General features: G+C 38.2%; 1 protein-coding gene across 6 annotated transcripts in view; it reads left to right on the top strand.

The window, feature by feature from the left end:
• Positions 1-15,327, top strand: part of LOC128642123 (uncharacterized) — a 163,783-nt gene that overhangs the window by 97,620 nt on the left and 50,836 nt on the right. For all 6 annotated transcript variants that reach the window (XM_053694795.1, XM_053694797.1, XM_053694800.1 and 3 more), the window contains one exon: positions 476-817. In XM_053694795.1, the coding sequence (XP_053550770.1) occupies positions 476-817 (342 nt within the window). The remainder of the gene's footprint in view (positions 1-475; positions 818-15,327) is intronic.

Consider the following 15,327-nt stretch of genomic DNA (forward strand, 5'->3'; position numbering starts at 1 on the left):
CACCCCTTTGGCCGCAGAACTCTAAATCTAGCCGTTAGCTTTTTATCTACAAAAGGTGGGCTCAGGAGCATGCATGTGTCTTGAGCACTATATGTATAACAGTCTTACAGACATTTTTGCAAACACTGCTGCCGTATAGTGCTCAAAACACATGCACGAGCCTCAGCCCACCTCAGTATATTATAACAGAACGGGGCTAAATTCTTACTAATAGAAAAAGAGGTAAATTTTATAATAGAAAGTTGAAAAGATTTTTGATAAATTGTACCGATCATAAAAGTTTCATTACATTTTTTGCTAAAAGCAGCTGTTCAGTTTTTAACTAAATGCAAAACCTGGGAAATGCTTGGGTTTATGTTTTCACCATATTCCCTAAATGTTCTCTACAATTAACTTGCTCTTCTAATGTCTTACAAGAATTAACTCTCTTATCTCATTGTCTTTTTACAATTGTCACCTTATTTTGCATCCCTAGGTTTCCCTTGGCGACCACAAATAGAAGATATTGTCATTCCTACTCTCTTACCTAATGTCAGATTACAATGTAAAATCTCACATTATTTCCCTGATGTGCTGACTGTAACGTGGTTTAAGAGAAAGAAAGGACAGCAGGAGAGACAGCTGGTTCCTAATGAAAAGTACAACATTCCTGATATTCAGTCTGTAATACAGGCAGATCAGTCCTACACCTGCACAGCACATGTGACCTACACACCGTCAGTTCATGCAGAGCAAGAAGCAGAATTTATTTGTAAAGTGGATCATCCGAGTCTTGTCCGACCAATAACTAAATGCACAGGAATGTTACAGCTTGCAAGTAAGTGTCACTAGGTCCTTGTATTGTAGCCAGGGATTACTAATCTGTGTTTAACTGTAACAGAGAAAAAGTTATTTAAATGTTGTATTAGTTTTCCTCTTTTGGTGTATTATTTAAAGGAAAAGTATCAGAATGAAGCATTCATTATTCAGATTGAGAATACAAGTTTTAACAGCTTTTCAATTTATTTATATTATTGAATTTGCTTCATTCTCTTGCTATACTTGTTGAAGAGTAAAGCTTGGTATGGTGATAGATTAGGAGCGTGCAGGTACGTGTCTTTAGCAGTCTATGAACTCTCTTCCATTGAGTCGTAATTCAGTTTGCGTGCACTCGCAAACCGTTAAATATAATGTCGAAAGCAATATCGTTTATCGCCTGTTTCCAATGTCGCGTTATACCTCAATATCGGCAGTCGGACTTCTGCTGCCGAAAAGATCTTCGCGTCCCATAGAAAGTAATAGAAGCCGTTAATCGATAAATTATACCAGGTTTCCAATGAAAGCGCTAACCGTTAATACACTGTCGGAGGCTGTTGATACATTGAGAAATATTACTCCCAGCTCAACTAGGTGTAAAAGAGGAGAATTGTGCTTTTTGAGACCTATTTTCTATTGAAATTATAAAACTTGCAAATATTGCAAGTGTTTTAATGTAGAAATAAATTGTTATAAGTAATTTTTATTGTTGTCTCATGTACAGGAATAGTTAAACTTATATTCTAATAGAAATATCAGTATATATTTAAATATAATAATATATGCAAGAACATATCTACAGAATGGAAACTAGACATATGCCTAGGGCAGCAATACATATTACTTATATTTATGAAGTGGAAAATATAATTATATTAAAAAATAGTATTTGATTATTAAAAATATGGATAAGTGTATCTTTATTTTTCTTGAGAGGTGATCACCGGTAAGTAGCACGGACGTTAAATGTAAATTCTATAGCGTAAGGTCGGGTTACCTTAGCAACTAATTGATTTTTAAGAAATCCGACGTTAGATGGAAGCGTTAACACAGCGTTAACTTACAGCTACACGAAAAGAGCAACTGCACGCAATGCGCAAAATATTTCAATGGAAACCTGGTACTAAAATGGAGCCGTAAATTACTTTTAGCTGTCGGCTGCTTCGGTAGCTTACGGCTCCATTTTTAACGACTCAATGGAAGCGAGCTCTATGACAGCAATGTTTGCAACTATGTACAACATTGTTATTAACATTGTTGCAAACACTGCTGCCAGATGGATACGTGCACCCACCTGAGCACACCTACAATTACTCTTTAACAAAGGCTATCAAGAGAACTAAACACAATTGATAGAAGATAAAAGTAAATTTGAATGTTGTTTAAAATTTATTTGAGTTTAATTTTGATTGGTCCCTTGTGAATATATTATATTAATATATACAATTACTTTAATGTCTCAGACACTACAGCTTCTGAGGCTTTGTTTTTCTCATCCTTTCTAAATAATACTTGTGAGAGGACCACTCATAGCCCCGTCCATAAATTACCGGCGCCACCGCCGACAAACTTTTAACCTCCCACATCCCAGAAATCACCTGGCAGATGTTGGGAGGTATGTAGTTTTACATTACAGGTAAATCTACACAGTAAAGAATAAATAATAAAAATAAAGTCTCTTCTATGGTGGGATGTAATCCGACATAAAGGATTGTTTAAAATCCGTCCTATTCCTTTTGCGATGTATGTTACTTAATCATTAAGCTAATTAGCATGATCAGCATTTTCCCTAGATGGGTAGTACCCTAAGGTAACTGCTTACATTTCCTAACAAGAAGTCTGTCATGTAAAAGGTGAGTGACGTTGAAATCTCTCTCTCTCTCTCTCTCTCTCTCTCTCTCTCTCTCTCTCTCTCTCTCTCTCTCTCTCTCTCTCTCTCTCTCTCTCCCTCTCTCTCTCTCTCTCTCTCTCTCTCTCTCTCTCTCTATATATATATATATATATATATATATATATATATCTCTATCTATATATCTCTATATATATATATCTATATATCTCTATCTATATATCTCTATCTATATATCTCTATATGTCTCTATCTATCTATATATATATATATATATATATATATATATATATATATATATATATATATATATATATACATATTATATAGAATAATATTTAATTTATATATAATGCTACTTGACATAAAATGTTTTGACCATTGTAAAATACAGATCTATTTAGCCAAACTGGATACATCAAAAGACCCAGACCCCCCTTGCTGTCAGATACACATTAAAGATCTGATGTCTCAAAAAACAAAGGGAATAGACTTGCCCAGATGGTAAGGATGTCACATCTTAAGAACCTGTATTACACACTATCTCCAAAGATCGGGACCATCAAAGGAATTCCCTTCAAAAGCTTCCTGTCGGGGCAAATTTGTCTGGAGAACAACTAGATAACCACCCCCTGTAGTGACAGGGACAGTCTACAGTGGTTAGTGCTTGAAGTATAGCAGAATTTCAGGAAATATAACTATTTTCCACCTAAGAGTTAATTAATACATGCTGAGTCACTACAAAGATATCCAGACTTTGTGCCTACTTTAAATATCCTTAAATTATCCTTAATATTATAATTGGAGATTGAAAGCAATCAAGATGGTGATTTAAAATGTAACTTGTGTCTGTACATATATTTAATATACATCAGTACTGTATAAATGTGTATCTAGATTGGGGGCAGAATCAACCACTGAGCTGTTTGGTCGCAGGGAGAAAGAGCTCTGAGATATAACTTATATATTCCAACAATATTTCACTATCAGGCTCTTGGGGACAACTTTCCTGCGCTAGGAGGTTCACCTGAGTACATTTAATAGCACACGGAAGGAGGTTCTGAAATTAACAGAAAGGTTGAAGCCAGTCAGCTTTGGCTTTCCTCCCAGACCACGATTGCCACAGAACTTGGAGTGCGTCTTACCATCGGACCACCGTCTAACCTCTGTCTACCCTGCTTCAAATATCCTCCGGAGGGTCGTTGCTCCGCTCCGGAGATAAGTGCAGACGTCTATACCTGGGTGGCCTTGAGGTTCCATTGTGCCTATCGGATAGAAGTGGATTAGAAGACCTGACCCAGGGTATAAGAGGCAGGAGGTAAGACCATGAGGGATATTTATCATAGGTCTTGCGGACCTGATCTGACAGTGTGGATCAGGTCCGCAAGACCTTGCTGAATGCGGAGAGCAATATGCTCTCCGTATTCAGCATTGCACCAGCAGTTCACAAGAGCTGCTGGTGCAATGCCGCCCCCTGCAGATTCATGGCCAATAGGCAGCCAGCAGGGAGGTGTCAATCAACCCGAACGTACTCAATCGTACTCAATTCCTGTACGCCTCATCAGAGCAGGTGGACAGGGTTATGGAGCAGCGGCCTTTTGACCGCTGATACATAACTGCTGTTTCTGGCAAGCCTGCAGGCTCGCCAGAAACACGGGGCATCAAGCTTCATTTGGAGCCTGATAGATAGGCCCCAATATCATCACCCTACTGCGGATCTATACTCAGTAAATGTTAAACACAACCAGAGAAGGCCTTCTCCCCTCTTATGGCCAATGCACTTTTTGGCGTGAAAAACTGCCATTTTCAGACTGATCCGGTGCGGCCTGTCAAACACACAGAACCAATAACACAGCGGAATTAAGGCCCAGTATGTGGTGCATGCCAGCATAAACAAATAACAAAACCCTAGACATCAAGCCCAATAGGCCTAGTGTTGTAGCCAAAGGGATTAGTGAGGGCTCGAAGTGGACTGACACTTAATCCCTCTGAACTGTACCAGCCCGTAATTTAATTTATACTTAGTCTCCTCCAGTGGGCAGAGAAGACCCGAAGAATTTAATTGGATGAGCTAACTCTAATGTTAGCCTTTGCTAGCGATTGAGCTGCACTTACTATAAAGCAGCGAAAGTGGGTGGCAAAGCGGGTATCTGGGCAGATCAGGAGAAGACACATCATTCCTTCCTTTACAGGAGGATGTGGGGCCATATTCCTATAAGTAGTTTTGGGCTAAATTCACACAGTAGCACATAAGCAAGACAGTACGCACACCCTGATAGGGGTCATCTAACAACACCTATGCTATATCTGGGAGCCTGAAGCAACAAGGTACTGCAGGTGCCATCTTTGTTAACCCCTATTGCTATTTCCTATACCCAGGCCTTTGTGTTTCAATACACTACAGGCCTAGTTCAGGCAAGCTACCTCCAGATTCTGCCTAGAATTAGGATAAGTTGAGCTTAATCGCCCTCCCCATTTCCCGTTGTCCTTAAAGTCAGCGGGTCATATCCCCCAATCCTTTTCCCAGCTTGGTCTAGTGAAGACGTATGTCCCTGAGGGTAGAGTAACTCAATAGGCCAATATTATCACACAGACTGTCTCCTTGCAGAATGTAAGAAAGCCTTTATCACTCTCTGCTTATTATACTGAATCCCATACCATAAACAAGGATGGGTTTGTCTGAATAAATGTGATCTTGGGTATCAAAGGGAAGTGCATCGCATCAAAGGGGCAGAGATGATACCGGAGTCATAACACCTGTTTTAGGACACTTTGAAATTTTATGCTTAGTTCTATAACTTTAATTGCACACTCCAATAGGAAGAAGCATAGACAAATGGATTGTCCTAAGAGAACGGTTGCTGACTATTTCAATAGTAAAGCCTTACTGGACAGGAATTGCTCAGATGAAGAGTCGAGAGACTTACTGGTTAGCCTCAAAGATCATACAGAAAACGGCACTCCAGGGTCATCAGACATGCTGCTAGCGATACTTCTGTGATGGAATCTATTAAAGCTCTCTCCTCTAAAATGGACTCTCATTATGCCTCACTAAAAAGTGAAATCAAAAGTTCTGTATCTGAGTTAAAAAGGGACATAAATGCTCTTGGTGAAAGGACAGAGTTAATTGAAAGGAGACAGGAAGACCTGTCTGTAGATCATGCTAATTTACTGTCCTATACACAAAACCTAGCCAAGCAGATTGCAGATCTAGAGGATAAACTGGCAGATCAGGAAGACAGGTCCCGCCACAACAACATCAGAGTGCGGGGGCTCCCAGAAGAGATTACAAGGTCTGAGCTCCCTTCCTTTCTATAAGGCATGAAACGCATTGCATTAGAGGGGATTATCCCCTTGACCACTACTTTTTGTTATTATATTCTTTTAATATTTTAATTTTTAATTTAAATTTTTGTTTTCAGTCTTTTAATAAAAATGGTTTTTACTATAACACAAGTATAGGGGTTTCTACCTTACCTCTAATTTCACAATATTGGGCTGTTTGTGCATTTATCCTGTTTTTGGACCATATCGTTGGTAACACCTGGAGTGGGTGAGCTGATACGCCCTTACCTAAAATTATCTGTCTGCATCTACCAGCACATAGGTGTGCTATTGAACATTGTGAGTACACATTTGGCATAATTATCTCCATTGTTCTATCTATTTGGTTGATCTGCACATGTGGTTTCCTTTGTTGTCTTGACTCTCCATTACAGACACACCTGGCGGGGATATCCTGGAGTGGGTGTACTGACACACCATATTATGTCAGTCTGCTTCCATTAGCACATTGGGGTGCTCATTTTAAATGTGAGTACTAATTTGGCTCGAGTGCATAAACTTTGGCTTTTTTGATTTGGTGATTCTACACATGAGGCGCCCCTCTCTTTCTTCTATTTTAAAGTTTTTCCAGTATCTTCTGTGAAGAGGAGTGTAGCCATCATTCACACTGAGGACATACCTGATTTTTTGCACTATCACAGTGGCTTTTAACATGGGACTTTGATATAATTGTATGTTAATAGGTACAAGTGTCATATATTGAATGAGCTGTGTATGTTGTTTTTTTGCGGTTGTACAGTGTATATATAGTGTATGCGCCCTCTCTTATCTTTGATATCCTGTTGAATTAGCACTCTATAGATATGACACTTCTGAAATCCAGCCAATGTTAGTCTAAGTTACCTACATCTTTATAAATATGCCAGAGTTCATGCTGCTCTCCTAATTGTCTCGTGTATCTTAGGAGAGATGAGCAAGAGTCTTAGTCACAAGTCCAGGCACACTATTAATGTACTTTACATTGAACAACGTAGGGCACTAGGAAGACACAAAAGCTCACATGAAGAATATAGGCTGGATTATATAATGAATAATGTATATTGTTGTTGTTTCTGTAGCACTGTTTTTTTCCTTCACAGCTGTAGCTTAGTATGAGTAAAGAGTTATAGGTTCTTATATTGGAACATTATCATTATATTTAGCCTAGCTTTTAGTTCCATGTCTCTAATATAGGGTTATAGAGCGTATTCAGGATGCAAATAGCAATGTGGGATCAAGAGTACTTTTTTTTTAACCAATCCTTATCTTTTAAAATTAGAAACGCTCAGAGTTTGGAGCCACGGGTTAACACCTCTTCCATAACCCATTGATCACTAAGTCCAGCATTGTGTAATATAAAAATTGTGACTTGAGATAAAAGGTAGAGTTATAGTTACATAATGCAATAGGATTGGGTATAAATGTTGTGTATACATGGCCTGACCTTGTTAAAGGGTTTAGCCCAGATGATGGCACAGGGTATTTAGGATGCCCCAAGTTGAAAGGTTAAAGTTAAAAATTAAGTGGATTGACAATAAATTGTACATGGAAGTTACTATTTGTACTGTATTCATATGTATCTAATGTTCTCTATAGAAGTATCTCTCCGACCCCCACACACACTCTGTACATTAAAGCCTAGGTATCGGCTGTTGGTAAGCGGTTATTTCCTGATGACCACTCCAAACGTTCAAAATAGTAGAGATTCTTGAAGTCCGCCCCCCCACATCACCCCCCACCCCCGGTTTCAACACCTAGAAACATGTTATAATATTAAGTAAAAATAAATAGGCAGCACAGACTCGAGATAAATGCGAATGTAAGTGAAATTTATTTACAGGTAGCGGTACATCGCTACATGAGTGAAATTGACAAAAATCAACAAAATTCAGCAAAAGTGCAAACACATTGCGTGGAGGAGATCAGCACCCTGGGGTTAAAGACACAGGGATAAGAAATGTAGGCAGATATGAAACAGGTAAACGCGTTTCAGCACTTGGCCTTACTGCCTGCTAACTTTCCCATTGGTCCACTGGGATACACCCCTTACAAACTTCGGACCAATGGGATGGCTCATCCTAGCTGCATTACATGTACAACAAATAATTTGTATAAATGAAATTGCACACAAAGAACTGTATTGTGGCATGAGCTAAATTACAACAGGGAATGTGTACATACGAAAATTACATGCAAACTATGGCTTAAATAAAGATTAGTATGTATGGTGAGACTCTTCAATTCGTTCCTATAGTGACCTTCGTATAGAACAACCTTGTCATTCGGTTGGCACCCACTGCAATATATAAAAAAATTCATTAGTGGGGTTAGTCCTCTGGCTTTCTACGAGGTATATTTAACAAGTAGTCGATTTGAAGAACCCTCACTGATGTGTGCACTGCTATACTGTAATAGTCAGAATAGTCTGACGCTTGTAAACCTAAGAGATATGATGCTTACTGTAGGGTAGTGCTAAACTCTAGTTGTGACTACAGTGACCTAATGTGTAGAAATATGGATACTGTGAAAATGTCAGAACATGTAGTGTTTAAATATGCCAATTACCTTGTCAGGTGACCTCTCCCTATTGTAACGTCGGTCAATAGTACTTCTTATAGGTTACAGCGCTATACTCTGTGTGTTGCTATAAAGCCTAAAGATATGAGCAGTAGAAAGGAGTGGAGTTTATCAAAAGTGGATTAAATATAGATTGGCAGGAGGAGATTTAAATTTCTCCTCTCCTGTAACTATAATTAAATGAGTTGAAGATTATAGTATACCAAACAATGATCTTTCCTCAACCCATTTAAATAGTACCAAAGTAAACAAAGGACTGGTATTAAAGGTATCCTATGGGTAATTAAGACTTATAAAATGAGAAAAAGTGGGATACAGAGAGAGAATGTGTAAGACAAACTCTGCGCAAAGTGAACAAAAGACGTTGTGAATTTTTTTGCTGTTTACTTGAAGTGGATCAGCCTTAACTTTGAAAATACCCCAAAGCCGCAAAAGCCGCAATTTGGACGCACAGATTGGGTATAGCATTCCATGTGACTAGGTAACGTCAGTCACAGCCCATCCGGGACCGCGCACAGAGCAGTCTTAAAACAAGGAAGGCAAGAGAAAACGCCAAACTGATTATCACTTTATCCAGGCTGGGGAGTAAGATACGTTCTAAAGGTAAAGTCGGACATCCCAAGGCTTAAAAGCAGAAAGGTAACACAGTCAACTACAGGCTACATTTGTGTTTACAAGTAACATTTATTACACGCATCAAATAGATGTAAGTTCTGAAACCGATCAGCAACACTCAAAGGTGAACAATCACATCAATAAACTTTGACCATATTGAACCAGTTTATCAGGTATATATGGTGGATTACCTTATGAAAGGTTTTTCTGTGATTTTATAATCAGACTTTTAAGTTGCACTTTTAAATTTTGGCCTAAAATAGTGATATTCCTATATGAAGTATTGATGTTTTAGTATGTATTTTATTATGTCAGTGACCGGTCACATATTGTTTATTTGGTAACTTATTTAGTTTTATTTGTGCAAACTTTTCCTTTTATATATATATATATATATATATATATATATATATACATACTGTATATATAAACACAATTGATCGATATTATTGAATATCTTCTTTTCCCTGTTGTCCCTTTATGTATATATTGCATAGCATATTTATATTATACATTGATTTATACAGATATCATATCACAGATCATCACATATTCACTATTTAGTGAAATATCACTGGGATATATTTATATTATATAAATCCCTTTTGCAGAACTTCTGCCTAGACATTTACACATAATATCCACATAGAGTGATACTAGATACTGTCCTCTGCAACATTTCGCTCCTTTAAGATTATCCTACACATTAATAACTTCTATCTGTTTAACACAAGAAATCACACTCTTCAATTTTATTTTGTAGCCAAAAATATATATAAGCTTTTGTTAAAGTTTCTACTATATTGGACACTATTACCACCTAAGGCAGAGTTATAGGGGCATATTTATAAAGCTCCGTATGGAGCTTGATGCCCCGTGTTTCCGGCGAGCCTCCAGGCTCACCAGAAACACCAGTTATGAAGCAGCGGTCTAAAGACCGCTGCTCCATAACCTGTCCGCCTGCTCTGAGGCAGCGGACAGACATCGCCAGAAATCAACCCGATCGGGCCGCGAATCTGCAGGAAGCGGCATTGCACCAGCAGTTCACAAGAGCTGCTAGTGCAATGATAAATGCCGACAGCGTATGCTGTCGGGATTTATCGATGTGCAGCGGACATGATCCGCAATATCGGATCATGTCTGCTCGCACAATGATAATTCGGCCCCATAGTGTGGTTTCTCTTACAGTAAATGTTTTTTTTGCTTTTAAGTGCCACAAATAACTAAATAGCTAGGGTTGTCATATAATTGCTCTTTGAAAAATACACGTCAGTCGTCTTTTAACATAATGCTTTAAAGTGTGTTGTTATAAGATCCCTGACATAGAAGTAATCTTTGAGGGTTTATATGACAATTCTATAAATAGTTAACAAATATATTGATAAAAACTAATCGTAACACCTCTCAAGAGTCAAAAGAACAAGTTTGGCTAAACTATTCTCATATTCCAAATGGACACAGAGATACATCATACAGTACTTTGCATAATATAAAGCTTCATCCTCCACTGCCTTGCAATTAACAATTACTTTGTTACAGCTGACAATGTAATAACACATATGCAGACAGCTCCTTCCATGTGTACATGACTTTTTTTTATTAAGTGAATATAAAATATTTCCAATAAATAAAATGTAAAATATCACCACAATAAATAAAAGAAAAAAAACAATGTGCCAAAATTCACATAACAAAAATAACTTTCCTCAGAAAAAAATATAACTATCCCTAAGAAACTTAAAAAAACCTTCTTACTATCCCTTCACACTGTCCCCCAAAACTAACCTTTACCTTTTTAACCCGCTAAACCCTAACACCTAAAACATTTCCCTAAATACTGTTCCTTCAGCTGTCCCTATGATCCTCATGCTGACCCTATTTAAAAAAACAAAACACAATATAAAATCTTAGAACATTTAAAAGGTGCTCGACAGCAAACAATCCCCAAATTACAAGAACCCCCCCAAAACTGTGTTTCCACTTCTGTATTTTCCAGATACCTTCAGAGTCAACTATTCCCAAATTCTTCCTATAAATGCAACCTTCTATGGATAATGCTAACACAAGCATCCATGATCCACTACCTCATTATTAAGAACTAAAATTTTACCAACATCTCATATACGGCCAGATTACAAGTTTTGCGTTATGAGTGGCCAGTTATTTTCACCGCTCACCTTTAATAGTGCTGCTATTACAGATTTGCAAAAATCTGGCATTAGCGGGCAATATGGCAGCGTTGAGCTCCCTATCGCACACAAATACCGGCGCTGCTTTGAGCTGGTTTTACATGCTCATGCACAATTTACCCATAGACATCAAAGGGGCGAGCCAGCTTAAAAAAAGCCTAACACCTGAAATAATGGAGCATAAAGCTCCGTAACGCAGCCCCATTGATTCCTATGGGGAAAAAAATGTATGTTTAAACCTAACACCCTAACATAAACCCTGAGTCTAAACACCACTAATCTGCTGCCCCCGACATCGCCGCCAGCTACATACAGTTATTAACCCCTAATCTGCTGCCCCGACATCGCCCACACCTACATTACACTTATTAACCCCTAATCTGCCGCCTCCAATGTCGCCGCCACCACTATACTAAGGTTATTAACCCCTAAACCTCTGGCCTCCCACATCATTAACACTAAATAAATATATTATAGTTATATTGTAGCTAACTTAGGTTATTTTTATTTTACAGGTAAGTTTTTATTTATTTTAACTAGGTAGAATAGTTAGTAAATAGTTATTAACTAAATTACACAAAATAAAAAAGAAATTATTAAATATTTAAACTAATTACACCTAATATAATAGCCCTATCACAATAAAAAGCCCCCCAAAATAAAAAAAAACCTAGCCTATAATAAACTGCCAATGGCCCTTAAAAGGGCCTTTTGCGGGGCATTGCCCCAAAGAAATCAGCTCTTTTACCTGTAATAAAAAAATACAAACAACCCTGCAACAGTAAAACCCACCACCCACACAACTAAACCCCCCTCAAAAAAACCTACCTAAAAAAAACTAAGCTCCCCATTACCCTGAAATGGGCATTTGGATGGGCATTGCTCTTTAAAGGGCAAAGTCTCTAAAATAAAAATAAAACCCACCCAATAAACCATTAAAAAAACCTAATACTAACCCCCGAAGATCCACTTACAGTTTTTGAAGACCGGAAATCCATCCTCATCCATCCGGGAGAAGTCTTCATCCAAGCGGCAAGAAGTCCTCAATGAAGCCGGGAGAAGTCTTCATCCAAGCGGCAAGAAGTCGTCCTCCAGGCGGGCAGAAGTCTTCATCCAGATGGCATCTTCTATCTTCATCCTTCCGACGAGGAGCGGCTCCATCTTCAAGACATCCAGCGTGGAGCATCCTCTTCTTTCGATGGTTCTTGAAGAATGAAGGTCCCTTTAAATGATGTCATCCAAGATGGCTTCCCTTGAATTTCGACTGGCTGATAGAATTCTATCAGCCAATCGGAATTAAAAGGTAAAAAATCCTATTGGCTGATGCAATCTGCCAATAGAATTGAGCTTCAATCCTATTGGCTGATCCAATCAGCCAATAGGATTGAGCTTGCAAATAGCCAATTGTATCAGCCAATAGGATATTTTACACTTTAATTATGATTGGCTGATAGAATTCTACCTAAGGATGAATTCTATCTTCATCGGAAGGATGAAGATAGAAGATGCCGTCTGGATGAAGATTTCTGCCCGCCTGGAGGACGACTTCTTGCCGCTTGGATGAAGACTTCTCCCGGGTTCATTGAGGACTTCTTGCCGCTTGGATGAAGACTTCTCCCAGATGGATGAGTATGGATGTCCGGTCTTCAAAAACTGTAAGTGGATCTTCGGGGGTTAGTGTTAGTTTTTTTTAATGGTTTGTTGGGTGGGTTTTATTTTTAGATTAGGGACTTTGGGCATTGTAAAAGAGCTAAATGCTCTTTTAAGGGCAATGCCCATCCAAATGCCCTTTTCAGGGTAATGGGGAGCTTAGGTTTTTTAGGTAGGTTTTTTTTGTGGGTGGTTGGTTGTGTGGGTGGTGGGTTTTACTGTTGGGGGGTTGTTTGTATTATTTTTTTACAGGTAAAAGAGCTGATTTCTTTGGGACAATGCCCCGCAAAAGGCCCTTTTAAGGGCCATTGGCAGTTTATTGTAGGCTAGGTTTTTTTATTTTGGGGGGCTTTTTTATTTTTATTTTTATTTTTTTCCTTAAATTTTTATTGAAGTCAAAAATAAACATAACATTCAGGGTTCATCCAAAAACATTGATAAATAAAGAGTATACAGAGCTAATACAGTGATATTGCCATACAAATTATACCAGCCCAGAGATATATTAATAAGTTTAAAGAGTGATAAGTGAAGGGGCTATAATTGATTAGGAGTATGAAAGGGCAAGGGGGCTGACTTGGCAGAAAAGGTAAACACAAACACAAAGAGCCCATTCATTTAAGGTATTAGCAAGGAATTTGGACTAGTAGAATTGAGACTTCGGTTTTATGTTTTTACATAATATGAAAATGAAAAGTGATCCCGCCTTGCCGTGGGAATACATAAATTAGAATATTCATTAAAGAGATATAAAGAGGCAAGGGGGAGTTGGTTGCGTAGGGTTATGGGAAGGGGAATGCAGCGGGCAAGAGCCGCTCAGAATAAAATTTAAATAGGGGGATGGGGGGGGGGGCGTGTCCAATTGCTTTAGAGGTACCGTGAATGGGATGAGCTAAAGGGTGGTGGGTATACTAATCCAGCACTTCACTAATGCTAAACACAAAGCATGTATCTGCTGTCAAAAATACACCAAAATATATCAAAACATTGCTCAGGAGAGAAGCTTTACAATAAAAAAAAGTATGGCCATTACAATCAATAAGAATATAAGTATGCGACTGAGGCAATATAAAAGTAAGAGATAATAAAGCTTAGTTGTGGTGAGTGGTACATGATATTGTAGGTTTAGATTCAGGACTCTAAGGGTATCTCTCAAGATGCGTTATAACCGTACATGCTAATCTTGATTGTCACAGCACTACTAATATAACAGTTTAAACATTATCATCATCTAATATATAACAATTATAACCCACCGAAAACTAGGATAATAGGAAGTTAATTGCGTCCAACATATTAGACGGCTATTGGGTCCAAAATACTAAAACTTAAATCCAGTAGGTACTACCGCCATTATGAATAGAGCATAGAATAGCTATCATATAGACATCGCTCAAACCTATGAGAGTGTGTCAGAGTATTTGCTCATAGCATAATAATCTCAAGGCCTGCTAACCTTGGAAAAGGAGAATTAAATACCCTCCCATTACTTAACATAATATATAATGGGCATACCTAGTAGGACTGTAGAAGAGGAGGCAACATACACATTTTATTAATCTAAGTCAGGGTCTTAGCTCTCTGGAGGGCTATTGAAGGCAGAGAGTATCATGTGATAAGGGGAGATAGGTGGTGATCACTAGATTTAAAATTCTTGGCACTGCACATAATTTAACACAGTGAGGAGTTAAACTTAAAGCTTTTTAGTGATTAGGCAGATAACTAAAGTATTTGAGCTATTATAGAGATATCATGAACGACATCTAATACACATCAAATTCATCTAGCGTTACGACCATACCATATAATAAAAATAGCTGCCCTCTTTACACTATGATCTCTGGACTTTATAGGTAGCTAATCTCATTGAGATGTCATAGTTTTGTAAAGCAATACTTATGAACTAGAGAGACAAAGTCAGAGGTTATGAATTCCCGCCAACACAGAAAGGTTTCACTTGCCAGTGGTTAGGTGGCTATCGCTAGCTCTAGAATGCTTCGTAACGCTCAAAATTTAACACAGTAGGGAGAGTATGATAAGGCTTTTTAGACATTAGGCAAACAACTAAAATAGAGGAGCTAATGTAGAAACATTATGAATGATATCTAGGACACTCCATTTTCCTCTAACGTTACAGCCTGATCCCATAATGTAAATAGCTGCCCCCTCTGCGCTATGGTCTTAGAACTGCTTAGTAAACTGATCTCACTAAGATGGCACCATTATGTAAAACAATACTTATGAACCAGGGAGACAATCCCTGTCAAAAGTTATGCAGCACCATTGACACAGAGAAATAGAAGTGGTGGACACAGCCTCTGTAAGACA

Source organism: Bombina bombina, chromosome 11, assembly GCF_027579735.1.
Source record: "Bombina bombina isolate aBomBom1 chromosome 11, aBomBom1.pri, whole genome shotgun sequence".
Taxonomy (NCBI): Eukaryota; Metazoa; Chordata; class Amphibia; order Anura; family Bombinatoridae; genus Bombina; species Bombina bombina.